General features: G+C 50.0%; 1 protein-coding gene across 2 annotated transcripts in view; it reads right to left on the reverse strand.

The window, feature by feature from the left end:
• The window catches only part of TSPAN16 (tetraspanin 16), a 271,648-nt gene that overhangs the window by 70,230 nt on the left and 181,099 nt on the right, over positions 1 to 20,319 (reverse strand). For both annotated transcript variants that reach the window (XM_069652885.1, XM_069652884.1), the window contains exon 4: positions 13,693 to 13,767. In XM_069652885.1, coding sequence (XP_069508986.1) covers positions 13,693 to 13,767 — 75 coding nt within the window. The remainder of the gene's footprint in view (positions 1 to 13,692; positions 13,768 to 20,319) is intronic.

Genomic DNA, 20,319 nt, shown 5'->3' on the forward strand with positions numbered 1-20,319 from the left:
AAGAGAGACCCGCAATGCATAGGCGTGCCTGCTGCATCTAAAGAGAGACCTGCAATGCATAGGCACACCCATTGCAGCTAAAGAGAGACCTGCAATGCATAGGCACGCCAACTGCAGCTAACGAGAGACCTACAATGCATAGGCATGCCCAATGCAGCTAAAGAGGCCTGCAATGCATAGGCGCACCCACTACAGCTAACGAGAGGCCTGCAATGCATAGGCATGCCCACTGAAGCTAAAGAGAGTCCTGCAATGCATAGGCGCACCCGCTGTAGCTAAGGAGAGGCATGCAATGCATAGGTTTGCCCACTGCAGCTAAAGAGAGATCTGCAATGCATAGGCTCACCCGCTGCAGCCAAAGAGAGACCTGTGATGCATAGGCGTGTCCACTGCAGCTAAAGAGAGACCTGCAATGCACTGGTGTGCTCAATGCAGCTAAAGAGAGACCTGCAATGCATAGGCGTGCCCACTGCAGCTAAAGAGAAACCTGCAATGCACTGGTGTGCTCAATGCAGCTAAAGAGAGACCTGCAATGCATAGGCGTGCCCACTGCAGCTAAAGAGAGACCTGCAATGCATAGGCATGCCCACTGTAGCTAAAGGGAGACCTGTAATGCATAGGTACGCCCGCTGCAGCTAAAGAGGGACCTGCAATGCATAGGTGTGCCTGCTGCAGTTAACGAGAGAGCTGCTATGCATAGATACGCCCGCTGCAGCTAATGAGAGGCCTGCAATGCATAGACGTGCCCACTGCAGCTAAAGAGAGACTTGCAATGCATAGGAGTGCCCACTGCAGCTAAAGAGAGGCCTGCGATCCATAGGCACGCCCACTGCAGCTAAAGAGAGACCTGCAATGCATAGGTGCACCTGCTGCACCTACAGAGACCTGCAATGCATAGGCGTGCCCACTGCAGCTAAAGAGAGACCTGCAATGCATAAGCGTGCCTACTGCAGCTAAAGAGAGACCCGCAATGCATAGGCGTGCCTGCTGCAGCTAAAGAGAGACCTGCAATGCATGAGCATGCCAACTGCAGCTAACGAGAGGCCTACAATGCATAAGCATGCCCAATGCTGCTAAAGAGGCCTGCAATGCATAGGCGCACCCGCTACAGCTACAGAGAGGCATGCAATGCATAGGTTTGCCCACTGCAGCTAAAGAGAGATCTGCAATGCATAGGCGCACCCGCTGCAGCCAAAGAGAGACCTGCGATGCATAGGCGCACCCGCTGCAGCTAAAGAGAGACCTGCAATGCACTGGTGTGCTCAATGCAGCTAAAGAGAGACCTGCAATGCATAGGTGTGCCCACTGCAGCTAAAGAGAGACCTGCAATGCACTGGTGTGCTCAATGCAGCTAAAGAGAGACCTGCAATGCATAGGCCTGCCCACTGCAGCTAAAGAGAGACCTGCAATGCATAGGCATGCCCACTGTAGCTAAAGAGAGACCTGCAATGCATAGGCACGCCCGCTGCAGCTAAAGAGGGACCTGCAATGCATAGGTGCGCCCACTGCAGCTAATGAGAGGCCTGCAATGCATAATAGACGTGCCCACTGCAGCTAAAGAGAGACTTGCAATGCATAGGCGTGCCCACTGCAGCTAAAGAGAGGCCTGCAATGCATAGGCGTGCCCACTGAAGCTAAAGAGAGTCCTGCAATGCATAGGCGCCCCTGCTGCAGCTACAGAGAGGCATGCAATGCATAGGTTTGCCCACTGCAGCTAAAGAGAGATCTGCAATGCATAGGCGCTCCCACTGTAGCCAAAGAGAGACCTGCGATGCATAGGCGCACCCATTGCAGCTAACGAGAGACCTGCAAAGCACTGGTGTGCTCAATGCAGCTAAAGAGAGACCTGCAATGCACTGGTGTGCTCAATGCAGCTACATAGAGACCTGCAATACATAGGCGTGCCCACTGCAGCTAAAGAGAGACCTGCAATGCATAGGAATGCCCACTGTAGCTAAAGAGAGACCTGCAATGCATAGGCACGCCCGCTGCAGCTAAAGAGGGACCTGCAATGCATAGGTGTGCCTGCTGCAGTTAAAGAGAGACCTGCAATGCATAGATGCGCCCGCTGCAGCTAATGAGAGGCCTGCAATGCATAGACGTGCCCACTGCAGCTAAAGAGAGACTTGCAATGCATAGGCGTGCCCACTGCAGCTAAAGAGAGACTTGCAATGCATAGGCGTGCCCACTGCAGCTAAAGAGAGGCCTGCAATGCATAGGCATTCCCACTGCAGCTAAAGAGAGACCTACAATGCATAGATAAGCCTACTGCAGCTAAAGAGAGGCCAGCAATACATTGGCGTGCCTACTGCAGCTAAAGATAGACCCGCAATGCATAGGCATGCCTGCTGCAGCTACAGAGAGACCTGCAATGCTTAGGCACGCCAACTGCAGCTTACGAGAGACCTACAATGCATAGGCATTCCCAATGCAGCTAAAGAGGCCTGCAATGCATAGGCGCACCCATTACAGCTAACGAGAGTCCTGCAATGCATAGGCGTACCCACTGAAGCTAAAGAGAGTCCTGCAATGCATAGGCGCACCCGCTGCAGCTAAAGAGAGGCATGCAATGCATAGGTTTGCCCACTGCAGCTAAAGAGAGATCTGCAATGCATAGGCGCACCCGCTGCAGCCAAAGAGAGACCTGCGATGCATAAGCGCGCCCACTGCAGCTAAAGAGAGACCTGCAATGCACTGGTGTGCTCAATGCAGCTAAAGAGAGACCTGCAATGCACAGGCGTGCCCACTGCAGCTAAAGAGAGACCTGCAATGCATAGGCATGCCCACTGTAGCTAAAGAGAGACCTGCAATGCATAGGCGTGCCTATTGCAGCTAAAGAGAGACCTGAAATGCATAGGTGTACCCACCGCAGCTAAAGAGAGACCTGCAATGCATAGGTGTGCCCACTGCAGCTAAAGAGAGACCTGTGATGCATAGGCGTGCCCACCGCAGCTAAAGAGAGACCTGCAATGCATAGACGTGCCCACTGCAGCCAAAAAGAGACCTGCAATGCATAGGTGGGTCCACTGCAGCTAAAGAGAGGCCTGCAACGCATAGGCGTGCCTACTGCAGTTAATGAGAGACCTGCATCGCATAGGCGTGCCTGCCCACTGAAGATAAAGAGAGGCCTGCAATGCATAGGCTTGCCCGCTGCAGCTAAAGAGACCTGCAATGCATGGGCGTGGCTGCTGAAGCTAAATAGAGGTATGCAATGCATAGCTGTGCACACTGCAGCTAAAGAGAGACCTGCAATGCATAGGCACTCCCACTGCAGCTAAAGAGAGACCGGCAATGCATAGGTGTGCCCACTGTGGCTAAAGAGAGACCTGTGATGCATAGGCACGCCCACTGCAGCTAAAGAGAGACCTGCATTGCATAGGCGCGCCCACTGCAGCTAAAGAGAGGCCTGCAATGCATAGGTCCACCCACTGCAGCTAAAGAGAGGCCTGCAATGCATAGGCGTGCCCACTGCAGCTAAAGAGAGACCTGCAATGCATAGGTGCACCCACTGCAGCTAAAGAGAGACCTGCAATGCATAGATACACCCGCTGCAGCTAAAGAGAGACCTGCAATGCATAGGTTTGCCCACTGCAGCTAAAGAGAGGACTACAATGCATAGGCGCACCTGCTGCAGCTAAAGAGAGACCTGCAATGCATAGGCGTGCCCACTGCAGCTAAAGAGAGGCCTGCAATGCATAGGCATGCCCACTGCAGCTAAAGGGAGACCTACAATGCATAGACATGCCTACTGCAGCTAAAGAGAGACCTGCGGTGCATAGTTGCGCCCACTGCACCTAAAGAGAGACCTGCAATGCAATGTTGCGCCCACTGCAGCTAAAGAGAGACCTGCAATGCATAGGCGTGCCTACTGCAGCTAAAGAGAGACCTGCGATGCATAGGTGCGCCCACTGCATGCTAAAGAGAGACCTGCAATGCATAGGCGGGCCTATTGCAGCTAAAGAGAGACCTGAAATGCATAGGTGTGCCCACTGCAGCTAAAGAGAGACCTGCAATGCATAGGCACATCAACTGCAGCTAACGAGAGATCTGCAATGCATAGGTGCACCCGCTGCAGCCAAAGAGAGACCTGCGATGCATAGGCGCGCCCACTGCAGCTAAAGAGAGACCCGCAATGCATAGGCGTGCCTGCTGCAGCTAAAGAGAGACCTGCAATGCATACGCACACCCATTGCACCTAAAGAGAGACCTGCAATGCATAGGCACGCCAACTGCAGCTAACGAGAGACCTACAATGAATAGGCATGCCCAATGCAGCTAAAGAGGCCTGCAATGCATAGGCGCACCCACTACAGCTAACGAGAGGCCTGCAATGCATAGGCATGCCCACTGAAGCTAAAGAGAGTCCTGCAATGCATAGGCGCACCCGCTGTAGCTAAAGAGAGGCATGCAATGCATAGGTTTGCTCACTGCAGCTAAAGAGAGATCTGAAATGCATAGACGCACCCACTGCAGCTAAAGAGAGACCTACAATGCATAGACATGCCTACTGCAGCTAAAGAGAGACCTGCGGTGAATAGTTGCACCCACTGCAGCTAAAGAGAGACCTGCAATGCAAAGTTGCGCCCACTGCAGCTAAAGAGAGACCTGCAATGCATAGGCGTGCCTACTGCAGCTAAAGAGAGACCTGCGATGCATAGGTGCGCCCACTGCATGCTAAAGAGAGACCTGCAATGCATAGGCGGGTCTATTGCAGCTAATGAGAGACCTGAAATGCATAGGTGTGCCCACTGCATCTAAAGAGAGACCTGCAATGCATAGGCACATCAACTGCAGCTAACGAGAGATCTGCAATGCATAGGTGCACCCGCTGCAGCCAAAGAGAGACCTGCGATGCATAGGCGCACCCACTGCAGCTAAAGAGAGACCTGCAATGCATAGGCGTGGCTGCTGCAGCTAAAGAGAGACCTGCAATGCATAGGCGTGCCTATTGCAGCTAAAGAGAGACCTGAAATGCATAGGTGTACCCACCGCAGCTAAAGAGAGACCTGCAATGCATAGGTGTGCCCACTGCAGCTAAAGAGAGACCTGTGATGCATAGGCGTGCCCACCGCAGCTAAAGAGAGACCTGCAATGCATAGACGTGCCCACTGCAGCCAAAAAGAGACCTGCAATGCATAGGTGGGTCCACTGCAGCTAAAGAGAGGCCTGCAACGCATAAGCGTGCCTACTGCAGTTAATGAGAGACCTGCATCGCATAGGCGTGCCTGCCCACTGAAGATAAAGAGAGGCCTGCAATGCATAGGCTTGCCCGCTGCAGCTAAAGAGACCTGCAATGCATGGGCGTGGCTGCTGAAGCTAAAGAGAGGTATGCAATGCATAGCTGTGCACACTGCAGCTAAAGAGAGACCTGCAATGCATAGGCACTCCCACTGCAGCTAAAGAGAGACCGGCAATGCATAGGTGTGCCCACTGTGGCTAAAGAGAGACCTGTGATGCATAGGCATGCCCACTGCAGCTAAAGAGAGACCTGCATTGCATAGGCGCGCCCACTGCAGCTAAAGAGAGGCCTGCAATGCATAGGTCCACCCACTGCAGCTAAAGAGAGGCCTGCAATGCATAGGCGTGCCCACTGCAGCTAAAGAGAGGCCTGCAATGCATAGGCATGCCCACTGCAGCTAAAGGGAGACCTACAATGCATAGACATGCCTACTGCAGCTAAAGAGAGACCTGCGGTGCATAGTTGCGCCCACTGCACCTAAAGAGAGACCTGCAATGCAAAGTTGCGCCCACTGCAGCTAAAGAGAGACCTGCAATGCATAGGCGTGCCTACTGCAGCTAAAGAGAGACCTGCGATGCATAGGTGCGCCCACTGCATGCTAAAGAGAGACCTGCAATGCATAGGCGGGCCTATTGCAGCTAAAGAGAGACCTGAAATGCATAGGTGTGCCCACTGCAGCTAAAGAGAGACCTGCAATGCATAGGCACATCAACTGCAGCTAACGAGAGATCTGCAATGCATAGGTGCACCCGCTGCAGCCAAAGAGAGACCTGCGATGCAAAGGCGCGCCCACTGCAGCTAAAGAGAGACCCGCAATGCATAGGCGTGCCTGCTGCAGCTAAAGAGAGACCTGCAATGCATACGCACACCCATTGCACCTAAAGAGAGACCTGCAATGCATAGGCACGCCAACTGCAGCTAACGAGAGACCTACAATGAATAGGCATGCCCAATGCAGCTAAAGAGGCCTGCAATGCATAGGCGCACCCACTACAGCTAACGAGAGGCCTGCAATGCATAGGCATGCCCACTGAAGCTAAAGAGAGTCCTGCAATGCATAGGCGCACCCGCTGTAGCTAAAGAGAGGCATGCAATGCATAGGTTTGCTCACTGCAGCTAAAGAGAGATCTGAAATGCATAGACGCACCCACTGCAGCTAAAGAGAGACCTACAATGCATAGACATGCCTACTGCAGCTAAAGAGAGACCTGCGGTGAATAGTTGCACCCACTGCAGCTAAAGAGAGACCTGCAATGCAAAGTTGCGCCCACTGCAGCTAAAGAGAGACCTGCAATGCATAGGCGTGCCTACTGCAGCTAAAGAGAGACCTGCGATGCATAGGTGCGCCCACTGCATGCTAAAGAGAGACCTGCAATGCATAGGCGGGTCTATTGCAGCTAATGAGAGACCTGAAATGCATAGGTGTGCCCACTGCATCTAAAGAGAGACCTGCAATGCATAGGCACATCAACTGCAGCTAACGAGAGATCTGCAATGCATAGGTGCACCCGCTGCAGCCAAAGAGAGACCTGCGATGCATAGGCGCACCCACTGCAGCTAAAGAGAGACCTGCAATGCATAGGCGTGGCTGCTGCAGCTAAAGAGAGACCTGCAATGCATACGCACACCCATTGCACCTAAAGAGAGACCTACAATGCATAGGCATGCCCAATGCAGCTAAAGAGGCCTGCAATGCATAGGCGCACCCACTACAGCTAACGAGAGGCCTGCAATGCATAGGCATGCCCACTGAAGCTAAAGAGAGTCCTGCAATGCATAGGCGCACCCGCTGTAGCTAAAGAGAGGCATGCAATGCATAGGCATGCCCACTGCAGCTAAAGAGAGATCTGCAATGCATAGACGCACCCGCTGCAGCCAAAGAGAGACCTGTGATGCATAGGCGTGCCCACTGCAGCTAAAGAGACACCTGCAATGCACTGGTGTGCTCAATGCAGCTAAAGAGAGACCTGCAATGCATAGGCGTGCCCACTGCAGCTAAAGAAAAACCTGCAATGCACTGGTGTGCTCAATGCAGCTAAAGAGAGACCTGCAATGCATAGGCCTGCCCACTGCAGCTAAAGAGAGACCTGCATTGCATAGGCATGCCCACTGTAGCTAAAGGGAGACCTACAATGCATAGGTACGCCCACTGCAGCTAAAGAGGGACCTGCAATGCATAGGCGTGCCTGCTGCAGTTAAAGAGAGACCTGCTATGCATAGATGCGCCCGCTGCAACTAATGAGAGGCCTGCAATGCATAAACGTGCCCACTGCAGCTAAAGAGAGACTTGCAATGCATAGGCATGCCCACTGCAGCTAAAGAGAGGCCTGCGATCCATAGGCACGCCTGCTGCAGCTAAAGAGAGACCTGCAATGCATAGGTGCACCTGCTGCAGCTATAGAGAGACCTGCAATGCATAGGCGTGCCCACTGCAGCTAAAGAGAGACCTGCAATGCATAAGCGTGCCTACTGCAGCTAAAGAGAGACCCGCAATTCATAGGTGTGCCTGCTGCAGCTAAAGAGAGACCTGCAATGCATAGGCACGCCCATTGCAGCTAAAGAGAGACCTGCATGCATGGGCACGCCAACTGCAGTTAACGAGAGACCTACAATGCATAAGTATGCCCAATGCAGCTAAAGAGGCCTGCAATGCATAGGCGCACCTACTACAGCTAACGAGAGGCCTCCAATGCATAGGCGTGCCCACTGAAGCTAAAGAGAGTCCTGCAATGCATAGGCGCACCCGCTGCAGCTACAGAGAGGCATGCAATGCATAGGTTTGCCCACTGCAGCTAAAGACAGATCTGCAATGCATAGGCGCACCCGCTGCAGCCAAAGAGAGACCTGCGATGCATAGGCGCACCCACTGCAGCTAAAGAGAGACCTGCAATGCACTGGTGTGCTCAATGCAGCTAAAGAGAGACCTGCAATGCATAGGCGTGCCCACTGCAGCTAAAGCGAGACCTGCAATGCACTGGTGTGCTCAATGCAGCTAAAGAGAGACCTGCAATGCATAGGCGTGCCCACTGCAGCTAAAGAGAGTCCTGCAATGCATAGGCATGCCCACTGTAGCTAAAGAGAGCCTGCAATGCATAGGCACGCCCGCTGCAGCTAAAGAGGGACCTGCAATGCATAGGTGCGCCCGCTGCAGCTAATGAGAGGCCTGCAATGCATAGACGTGCCCACTGCAGCTAAAGAGAGACTTGCAATGCATAGGCGTGCCCACTGCAGCTAAAGAGAGGCCTGCAATGCATAGGCGTGCCCACTGAAGCTAAAGAGAGTCCTGCAATGCATAGGTGCACCCGCTGCAGCTGCAGAGAGGCATGCAATGCATAGGTTTGCCCACTGCAGCTAAAGAGAGATCTGCAATGCATAGGCACGCCAACTGCAGCTTACGAGAGACCTACAATGCATAGGCATGCCCAATGCAGCTAAAGAGGCCTGCAATGCATAGGCGCACCCACTACAGCTAACGAGAGTCCTGCAATGCATAGGCGTGCCCACTGAAACTAAAGAGAGTCCTGCAATGCATAGGCGCACCGGCTGTAGCTAAAGAGAGGCATGCAATGCATAGGTTTGCCCACTGCAGCTAAAGAGAGATCTGCAATGCATAGGGGCACCCGCTGCAGCCAAAGAGAGACCTGTGATGCATAGGCGCGCCCACTGCAGCTAAAGAGAGACCTGCAATGCACTGGTGTGCTCAATGCAGCTAAAGAGAGACCTGCAATGCATAGGCGTGCCCACTGCAGCTAAAGAGAGACCTGCAATGCACTAGTGTGCTCAATGCAGCTAAAGAAAGACCTGCAATGCACTGGTGTGCTCAATGCAGCTAAAGAGAGACCTGCAATGCATAGATGCACCCGCTGCAGCTAATGAGAGGCCTGCAATGCATAGACGTGCCCACTGCAGCTAAAGAGAGACTTGCAATGCATAGGCATGCCCACTGCAGCTAAAGAGAGGCCTGCAATGCATAGGCATGCCCACTGCAGCCAAAGAGAGACCTACAATGCATAGACATGCCTACTGCAGCTAAAGAGAGGCCTGCAATACATTGGCGTGCCTACTCCAGCAAAGAGAGACCCGCAATGCATAGACGTGCCTGCTCTAGCTACAGAGAGACCTGCAATGCATAGGCACGCCCATTGCAGCTAAAGAGAGACCTGCAATGCATAGGCACGCCAACTGCAGCTTACGAGAGACCTACAATGCATAGGCATGCCCAATGCAGCTAAAGAGGCCTGCAATGCATAGGCGCACCCACTACAGCTAACGAGAGTCCTGCAATGCATAGGCGTGCCCACTGAAGCTAAAGAGAGTCCTGCAATGCATAGGCACATCCTCTGCAGCTAAAGAGAGGCATGCAATGCATAGGTTTGCCCACTGCAGCTAAAGAGAGATCTGCAATGCATAGGTGCACCCGCTGCAGCCAAAGAGAGACCTGCGATGTATAGGCGTGCCCACTGCAGCTAAAGAGAGACCTGCAATGCACTGGTGTGCTCAATGCAGCTAAAGAGAGACCTGCAATGCATAGGGGTGCCCACTGCAGCTAAAGAGAGACCTGCAATGCACTGGTGTGCTCAATGCAGCTAAAGAGAGTCCTGCAATGCATAGGCGTGCCCACTGCAGCTAAAGAGAGACCTGCAATGCATAGGCATGCCCACTGTAGCTAAAGAGAGACCTGCAATGCATAGGCACGCCCGCTGCAGCTAAACAGGGACCTGCAATTCATAGGTGTGCCTGCTGCAGTTAAAGAGAGACCTGCAATGCATAGACGCGCCCGCTGCAGCTAATGAGAGGCCTGCAATGCATAGACCTGCCCACTGCAGCTAAAGAGAGACTTGCAATGCAAAGGCGTGCCCACTGCAGCTAAAGAGGCCTGCAATGCATAGGCATGCCCACTGCAGCTAAAGAGAGACCTACAACACATAGACATGCCTACTGCAGCTAAAAAGAGGCCTGCAATGCATTGGCGTGCTCACTGCAGCTAAAGAGAGACCTGCAATGCATAGGCACACCCGCTGCAGCCAAAGAGAGACCTGCGATGCATAGGCGCACCCACTGCAGCTAAAGAGAGACCTGCAATCCACTGGTGTGCTCAATGCAGCTAAAGAGAGACTTGCAATGCATAGGCGTGCCCACTGAAGCTAAAGAGAGACCTGCAATGCATAGGCGTTCCCACTGTAGCTAAAGAGAGACCTGCAATGCATAGGCGTGCCCGCTGCAGCTAAAGAGGGACCTGCAATGATGCATAGGTGTGCCTGCTGCAGTTAAAGAGAGACCTGCAATGCATAGACGCGCCCGCTGCAGCTAATGAGAGGCCTGCAATGCATAGACGTGCCCACTGCAGCTAAAGAGAGACTTGCAATGCAAAGGCGTGCTCACTGCAGCTAAAGAGAGACCTGCAATGCATAGGCGCACCCGCTGCAGCCAAAGAGAGACCTGCGATGCATAGGAGCACCCACTGCAGCTAAAGAGAGACCTGCAATCCACTGGTGTGCTCAATGCAGCTAAAGCGAGACTTGCAATGCATAGGCGTGCCCACTGAAGCTAAAGAGAGACCTGCAATGCATAGGCGTTTCCACTGTAGCTAAAGAGAGACCTGCAATGCATAGGCGTGCCCGCTGCGGCTAATGAGAGGCCTGCAATGCATAGGCGTGCCCACTGCATTTAAAGAGAGACCTGCAATTCATAGGCGTGCCCACTGCAGCTAAAGAGAGGCCTGCAATGCATAGGCATGCCCACTGCAGCTAAAGAGAGACCTGCAATGCATAGGTGTGCCCACTGCAGCTAAAGAGAGGCCTGCAATGCATAGGTGTGCTCACTGCAGCTAAAGAGAGGCCTGCAATGCATTGGCGTGCTCACTGCAGCTAAAGCGAGACCTGCAATGCATAGGCGTGCCCACTGCAGCTAAAGAGAGACCTGCAATGCATAGGCGCATCTGCTGCAGCCAAAGAGAGACCTGCGATGCATAGGCGTGCCCACTGCAGCTAAAGATAGACCTGCAATGCACTGGCGTGCTCAATGCAGCTAAAGAGAGACCTGCAATGCATAGGCATGCCCACTGAAGCTAAAGAGAGACCTGCAATGCATAGGCGTGCCCACTGCAGCTAAAGGGAGACCTGCAATGCATCGGTGTGCCCACTGTAGCTAAAGAGAGACCTGCAATACATAGGAGCGCCCGCTGCAGCTAAAGAGGGACCTGCAATGCATAGGCGTGCCCGCTGCAGCTAAAGAGAGACCTGCAATGCATAGACGCGCCCGCTGCAGCTAATGAGAGGCCTGCAATGCATAGGCGTGCCCACTGCAGCTAAAGAGCGACCTGCAATGCATAGGCGTGCCCACTGCAGCTAAAGAGAGTCCTGCAATGCATAGGCATGCCCACTGCAGCTAAAGAGAGACTTGCAATGCAAAGGCGTGCCCACTGCAGATAAAGAGAGGCCTGCAATGCATAGGCATGTCCACTGCAGCTAAAGAGAGACCTACAACACATAGACATGCCTACTGCAGCTAAAGAGAGGCCTGCAATGCATTGGCGTGCTCACTGCAGCTAAAGAGAGACCTGCAATGCATAGGCGCACCCGCTGCAGCCAAAGAGAGACCTGCAATGCATAGGCGTTCCCACTGTAGCTAAAGAGAGGCCTGCAATGCATAGGCATGCCCACTGCAGCTAAAGAGAGACCTGCAATGCATAGGTGTGCCCACTGCAGCTAAAGAGAGGCCTGCAATGCATAGGTGTGCCCACTGCAGCTAAAGAGAGGCCTGCAATGCATTGGCGTGCTCACTGCAGCTAAAGAGAGACCTGCAATGCATAGGCGTGCCCACTGCAGCTAAAGAGAGACCTGCAATGCATAGGCGTGCCCGCTGCAGCTAAAGAGGCAATCCAAGTGTCGAAGAGGCCCCTCATGCCATCTTCTCAGCCGGAGGGGCGTGGGGGTTATAAGAATATTCCTCATTCTCTTCCAATGTATTTCTCTCCCTTGGTCATCTACATGGGGTAATGTGACCAGGTTCCTGCTGAATTCCAAAATGCGAACATGTTCAGCTGCTGAGCATATCAGTATGCAAAAAAGAGAATTGCGGGGGCCCAGGGACCCACAGTGGACCAGATTGATGTCATAAAGCGCCTAGAGGCAAACAGCAGTAACATCTTTCAGACACTCTTCAAGGGGAAGGCCTACGTCACACAGGAACCGTGTACATACATTTGCAATGCTCTTCATATAGCATGTCATTCTGCTTATTAAGCCTGTTTCCAATCACATCTAATGTTAGCACACCTGGCAAACCGAGGCAGAAAGAGTTAAACTCAAGTGTCCATGATCACACCATTTTGGTGAAATGAGGAAGCTGGGATCAGAGCTCAGCGGTTCCCACAGGCAACGGCTGAATCTCTAAACCACATTTCCACTGCAAGAATACATCTGCAAGGAGGGATGTCGTGAAACGTGTCCTTCTGCCTGAATTATCTATTATAATAGATGTGTATCGTGCTCTCCTATTTCCTGGGCACTGCTCAGGGGTGGTATGGTGGTGGTAGATGGAATGGGTGGCTCTACCAATCAGGCCAGGTCATGTTTCCACCAAGGCTTGGTTCATTGTTCCCATGATTTAAGCCAACCCAGGTCCCTACTGTGTCTCATGTCCCCCTGCCCATCCAACCTTCTGCCGAGGTGACATGGATGCTGGTGGACCACATAGCTTCTGCTGAGGTGACATGGATGCTGGTGGACCACATACCTTCAGCCGAGGTGACATGGATGCTGGTGGACCACATACCTTCTGCTGAGGTGACATGGATGCTGGTGGACCACATACCTTCAGCCGAGGTGACATGGATGCTGGTGGACCACATACCTTCAGCTGAGGTGACATGGATGCAGGTGGACCACATACCTTCAGCTGAGGTGAAATGGATGCTGGTGGACCACATACCTTCAGCTGAGGTGACATGGATGCAGGTGGACCACATACCTTCAGCCGAGGTGACATGGATGCTGGTGGACCACATACCTTCTGCTGAGGTGACATGGATGCTGGTGGACCACATACCTTCTGCTGAGGGGACATGGATGCTGGTGGACCACATACCTTCAGCTGAGGTGACATGGATGCTGGTGGACCACATACCTTCAGCTGAGGTGACATGGATGCTGGTGGACCACATACCTTCAGCTGAGGTGACATGGATGCAGGTGGACCACATACCTTCAGCTGAGGTGACATGGATGCTGGTGGACCACATACCTTCTGCTGAGGGGACATGGATGCTGTGGACCACATACCTTCTGCTGAGGTGACATGGATGCTGGTGGACCACAAACCTTCTGCTGAGGTGACATGAATGCTGGTGGACCACATACCTTCTGCCGAGGTGACATGGATGCTGGTGGACCACATACCATCTGCTGAGGTGACATGGATGTTGATGGACCACATCAGGTCCACTGACTTACCACAGCTGAGAATGCCAGGACCACCACTGCGCCAGCCACCTCTGCGTTGAAGATGACGAGGATGATAATGAAGAACTGGAAAAGAAGAAAGGCGAGAATAGGAGCTTAGGGCATAGGAACCGTAAGAGGCGGGAACTGTGCAATCATCTCGGGGGCTGCACCCTAGTGTCAAGGATTTCTGTTTTCATCTGTGGGGTCTCCCTGGGTCTGAGTCCCAGTGTTGAGCTTCCTCTCTCCTTCCATGGATTTCCTAGGGACTGCCTGTCGCTCCCACTCCCCTCGCTCCCCCTTAGCTCAGAGTCTGACCCCCAGCCTGGCCCCCATCATCTGTACCTCTGAGCCCCAGGCTGAGGATGTACCCTTGGAACATCTAACGGTTACTCGGATTTCTCACGATGAGATGTCTAAACCCCCGCCACTCCCCAATCATCTCATTGTTGTTCTTCCCATACCTACACCCCTCAGGGTCTTATTATTTCTACCACTGGGACATCTCAGGAGCTGAGGGTATGCTTGTGAGTTTTCCTGTCTACCTCATGGATCTTCCAGGGCATGGCCTCAAGTCTAGGGGTTACATCTGTCCATCCTTGGAGATGTCAATGTTTGTCCCAGCAATCTCAATAACCCTGGCCCCAAGCCAAGATCACTCACAGTCAGACTCTTAACCGATGGATTTATCAGTCTATCACAGGGTCCCCACAAGGACTAGCTCCCTGTCTCAGGGTCCAAACCAGTAGTCTCGGGATTGCCTAACTGAAAGGCTTTGTACTGAGCCTTGGGATCCGTGATCTGCTGGAACATCAATCTCCTAATCTAGGCTTTGACTCAGGAGTTCCCATATTCATCAGTGAGACATCTCAGTGTCTAGCCAGGAGTATAAGGATGTCATTCCTCAATCCTTAGACCTCTCAGGGTCTGAACTCAATCTCAGGATTTGCTATTTCCATCTCTAGGAACCTTCGGGATCTCTGGCTAGTCTCAAGCTTTCCCATCACTTGGGATCTCCCATGATCTCACCACAGCATCAACATATGTGTCTATCCTGGGATCTCCCATGATCTGACCACAGCATCAACATATCATGTGTCTATCCTGGGATCTCCCATGATCTGACCACAGCCTGAACATATCATGTGTCTATCCTGGGATCTCCCATGATCTGACCACAGCATCAGTATATCATGTGTCTATCCTGGGATTCATTGAGAATTGGCTTAAAACCCACTTTATGCAAAGAAAGCAAGGAGTTTGTGACAAAATGGGAACAGATTCTCAATAAATGTTCCCTGGATTTAATATTACTGACCATCAAAGAATTATCAGCAAACCTATTGGTTCTGGAACAAGAAATCAAGGATCTCACATCAGAAATCACTACACTCACAAGCAAAGATACATTCAATGATATTCTGATTGACATCAACAAGAAATTAGAAGGTTATAAAACAGATTTAGAAGCTAGGAAAATAAGGAAATTTCGAAGGGACACCTTTGACTATCTACGGGACGAAGTCTACACCTGGGCAGACAAATACCAAGGCCAACCACAACGACCAAGGAACCCTAACCCTAACTCCGGCAACAGTAGTTCCGATACAGTCTCGAGCAGAGATGGACACATCCCAATAGCAACAACAGCAGAAACAGAAGACGCGACAAGAGGTTCCGCAAGACCAGGAACAAGCGGCACTGTCTCTCATCCATCTACTTTTTTAGACGTAAATCAAAGAGGAAACGAACGAGGAGGGGGCAGAGGAAGAGGCCCGGGAGTACAGACACGCCATCAGTCTCGAATAAATTAGTGGTTAATATTTCTCAACGCATGCTGAGCCAACAGGAAGAGACAGTATTACAAAAAGGTCTAAAATTTGTACCAACCTTTGGTACTAATTTATTTAACACGAAGTTTGAACTTCATAAACTAACTAGAAAACTGAAGCTAAAAGTGTTCTTCGCAGAAATGGAGCATGAAGCGAAAGAACGTGATCCCGCAGAATTTATCGAGTTTAAACCAAAAAGCACATTCATTCCACCCATCAGTGTACCTGCAATCGACATATTCGAGAAAATGGTAATCGCAAATCTGAAAAAAATCAAATATGGAACACCACAAAAGAAGAATTTGAGCAGAGGAGAGATGTCAATGATACGCAATCTATATTCTGATGATAGTATCACCATAAGACCAGCAGATAAGGGGTGAGCATTGGTGATACAGGACACACAAGATTATGAAAAGGAATGCAAAAGACAGTTGGATGACCACACAGTCTATTTAAGAATCGAACATGATCCAACCAAAGATATCAGCAATAACTTGTCAATTCGTTTAGACAAGGCGGAAGAGAGAGAAATGATTACAAAGAAAACAAGAGCATTTCTACAGACATCCAGCCCAACCATCCCACACTTATCTTTTACCAAAGATACACAAAGGATTGACAAACCCGCCAAGGAGACCAATAGTGGCGGCCACAGGAGGCATATTACAACCTCTAGGTACTTATATCGACTACTTTCTCAATCCCCTAATACAAAAAACACAAACTTATGTCAAGGATAGTACACACTTCCTCAATATTTTGGAAAGGATACAACTATCTGAACAAGACAACCTATTCACCATCGATGTGGCAAGCCTTTATACGAGCATTCCCCATAACATGGGTCAAGAAGCGGTTGAATGACTCCTTCTACAAGAAGGCGATATAGGGGCAGCTAAAGAATTTATTATGTCCCTCCTGATTTTCATCTCTACGAATTCTTACTTTAGATACAAGAACGACTACTACATTCAAACTTCTGGCACAGCCATGGGCGCAACCATGGCACCATCGTATGCCAATGCTTTCATGTATCGCTTTGAAATGACAAATATCTTAGAAAAAGCAGAGTGGAAGGACAAGCTCAAAGTGTGGGTACGGTATATCGATGATATCTTCGGTATATGGCAGGACACAAGAGAAACATTAAATGAATTTCTACAATACATTAACAGCATTGACCACCGGATACAATTTACCTCTGAGATAGGGAACCCTGGGATACATTATCTGGACATTCAAGTCAAAGTACACAACCAGCAGATCACCACAACTCTATTTTCTAAACCTACAGACAGAAACAATTTACTGCACACGATGATCTTTCACCCTCAGAAAACCTTACGAAATTTACCCTATGGACAAATGCTTTGCCTCAAGAGGATTATCAGTGACCAGAGAGAGTTTGAGCAAGAACTAGCCAAACTAAGTAAGAAGTTGGAAGACCGTGGATATCCGGAGGAGGTTATTAAGATGGCAGTAGAGAAGGTAGCAACTAAAACAAGAGAAAGCACCCTGACTCCTAAAGACACCAAGACATCACCATCTTTGGTATACGTGTCCAAATTTTCCAGCCAGAGCATGCAAATCAAAAGGTGTATTAACAAACATTGGCAAATCCTGACTAAAGATGAAAGAACCAAAGAATTGTTCACCGATCCACCTACATTTGCTTATCAGAGATCCAACAATCTAAGAGACCTACTCGTCAACACACGCGAGGATAAACCAAGAAGAAGTCCAACCAATAGATTCGGCACGTACCCATGCCTGAATTGCAGCAATGCAACAAAATCATAAAAGGAGCTTCTGTGTTACATCCGTACCGTTGCCAGTCATTTGGTCGAAAACAATTGGTCGACTGGACAACTGGTCAAATCAATTTGGTCGAAAACCAAATGGTCGAATTTGTTTTTTATTATTATTTTTACCCCTTTTTTGGTTTTTTTTGGGGGGGGCCATCCCCCTTTTCTTTCTTTTTTTTTTTTATACACGAAAACCCACAAAACACATATAAATAAAAAAAAAAATCGACCATTTGGTTTTCGAACAAATGACGTCGACCAAATTGCAGTCGACCAGTTTGTAGTCGACCAAATGACTGGACAGCCATCCGTACACAGGGGAAAAAATTGCAATAAAATGCCACGCCACATGTAACACGGAGAATTGTATATACTGCATACGTTGTCCCTGTGGACAGTACTACGTAGGAGAAACAGGACGAAAAGTACGCATTCGCCTGAATGAACACAGGTCATGCATTCGTAATAAGAACATCAACTCAGCAGTAGCTAAACACTTCAATGAAAAGAAGCACAATGTCTCCCAGATCAAATTTCAGGTATTAGAAGTCATTGTAAATACCGACACGGATACTAAGAAGAAGAGACAACAAAGAGAATCCTTTTGGATTCATAGACTGGAATCATTGTCACCTCGAGGAATGAACGATGAGTTCGATCTTAACTGTTTTCTATAGTTGTATCTGTTTTTACAACACATTGAATTTACCTGTGTTTTAGACATGTCCCTCTTGAGATTGTAAACACCTGTGAACACAGTATCCAGCTATGACTATAAACCACAAACAAGAACATAGTTTGACCCCTAACTACCTTATGTAATGTACAGCACTATATTTTATTTACTTCACCAATCAGAACAGAGAGCATCCCGGTTCTTTTTGGATCATTTGTACAATCCCGCGTGTTCATGCAACCGTGTAACCATACATCAGCATTAACACTGCTTTTAATTGCCCACTCCAGTATGGCCACTTCATGCACCCGCTATCTGCCATTTTGAGATTCACATCACCATGACAACACTACACATATACACGCAGACGCGAGCAAAGCCTTCTTGCTACCCGCAGTCGGAGGTTACTTCGCTCGAGCGAGCTACACATTCACAAGGTAAGCGCTCTGCTTTCACACAGACAGGCACGCATTAGAAGCGACCACGAGCGATCGTGACTAAATGCAGCATACTATTTCATTTTGCAGCGTTCTGAGAAGGAACGTTTGAGCGACATGGACTGAAGCCACCGGTTTCAGGTCAGTGATAACATGAAAATGTTTTGCCTTATCTCCCAGAATACTTGACCAGAAGACATTTAGTGAAATAACAATTAGATCTAATGTAAACCTTGACTGAAGCACAATTTGATTGTCGGATTACATCAGTCTTTTTAAAATGCATAAATGCAATGTTATGTTTACAAATTACTGACAATGTTCTCTTCTCTCTGTCTACATGTATGTGTTTGTCAATTGTGGGTACCCTGTTCTCCTGAATGCATATATATCTGATGTTTTTCAAAATATTCTAACAGAAAGATTTTTTTGTATGCTCGTGTACATTTAACGTGGCTCTGAAGAAGGAATGTTACCATTTCGAAATGCATTAGCCCTAGGTTAATTTCCTTTGCCATTGTATCAGCACAAAACGAATAGGTGAAGTTTAACCATTCGTTAACTAAAAGAGAGTTTGAATTGAATTACAATTCGCAGAATAAAAGCACTTTGAAGCAACTTTATTGAAGATGGCTTTACTATCATTCATAATCTAAAACAAATGTTCTAACCCTATTGGGGTAATTTAGGTGTGCAGCCCACACTGAAGGCTAATTAGCCTAGGTCCTTTCTCCTATCCTGGGATCTCCCATGAGTTGACCACAGCCTGAACATATCATGTGTCTATCCTGGGATCTCCCATGATCTGACCACAGCCTGAACATATCATGTGTCTAACCTGGGATCTCCCATGATCTGACCACAGCATCAGTATATCATGTGTCTATCCTGGGGTTTTTGCGTGATCGGACCCCCTCATTCTCAGGCTCTGTCCCGAAGCCTTGGGATGTCTATTCTGAATTTTTGGAACAGTCAGGGTCTGCTGACGGTCTTAGGGTTTTCTATATCAACCCATGGGAAATGTTGAGTCTAGCTGAGAGTCTGATCTTGCCTCCCAGTTTAAGGGCTGGTAGCTTAATCTTAATGTTCCTTGTGGCGATGTCTGGCTTCTTTCAGTGTCTCGGAAAACAGTTCCGAGAGCATGTCCTTCAGGATCAGGGGTGATTGCCAGTCGCAGGGTGGGATTCCTTCCCCATCACTCTTTCAGGGTCTACTCTGACGCTTCGGGTATGGAGCCAGTCCCAGAATGTTCTGTCTCCATGACTCTGGCCTTTCAAGGTCTGATACCCTCCCTAAGGTTCTTTCATGGGGTGTCGGGATGTGGCTCCAAGTGCCAGGGTCTGTCCCCACTCTGGAGGTTTGCTAGCTTTCACGTTTTCTGGCTTCCAGTCCCAGAGTCTGACCCCAGTCAATAGAGTCTGACCCCCAATTGTAGGGTCTGCCTTCTTCTTTCAGGATCTGAGCCTAGTCTCAAGACATGCCCCTACTTTCAGGGTCTGATCCCCCAGTCTCAGGCTTGGTTATCTCTACTTCTGAGCCTAGTCCCAGGGTCTGACACCCAGTGGCAGGGTCTGCCTTCTTCTCACAGGATCTGAACCCCAGTCTTGTGGCATGTCCCACAGTTTCAGGGTGTGACACCCAGTGGCAGGGTCTGCCTTCTTCTCACAGGATCTGACCCCAGTCTAGTGGCATGTCCCACCGTTTCAGGGTCTGATCCCCAGTCTCAGGCTTGGTTATCTCTACTTCTGAGCCTAGTCCCAGGATCTGACACCCAGTGGCAGGGTCTGCCTTCTTCTCACAGGATCTGACCCCAGTCTAGTGGCATGTCCCACAGTTTCAGGGTCTGATCCCCAGTCTCAGGCTTGGTTATCTCTACTTCTGAGCCT

The sequence above is a fragment of the Ambystoma mexicanum genome, chromosome 3q (genome assembly GCF_040938575.1).
Source record: "Ambystoma mexicanum isolate Mex_15411 chromosome 3q, UKY_AmexF1_1, whole genome shotgun sequence".
Lineage (NCBI taxonomy): Eukaryota > Metazoa > Chordata > Amphibia > Caudata > Ambystomatidae > Ambystoma > Ambystoma mexicanum.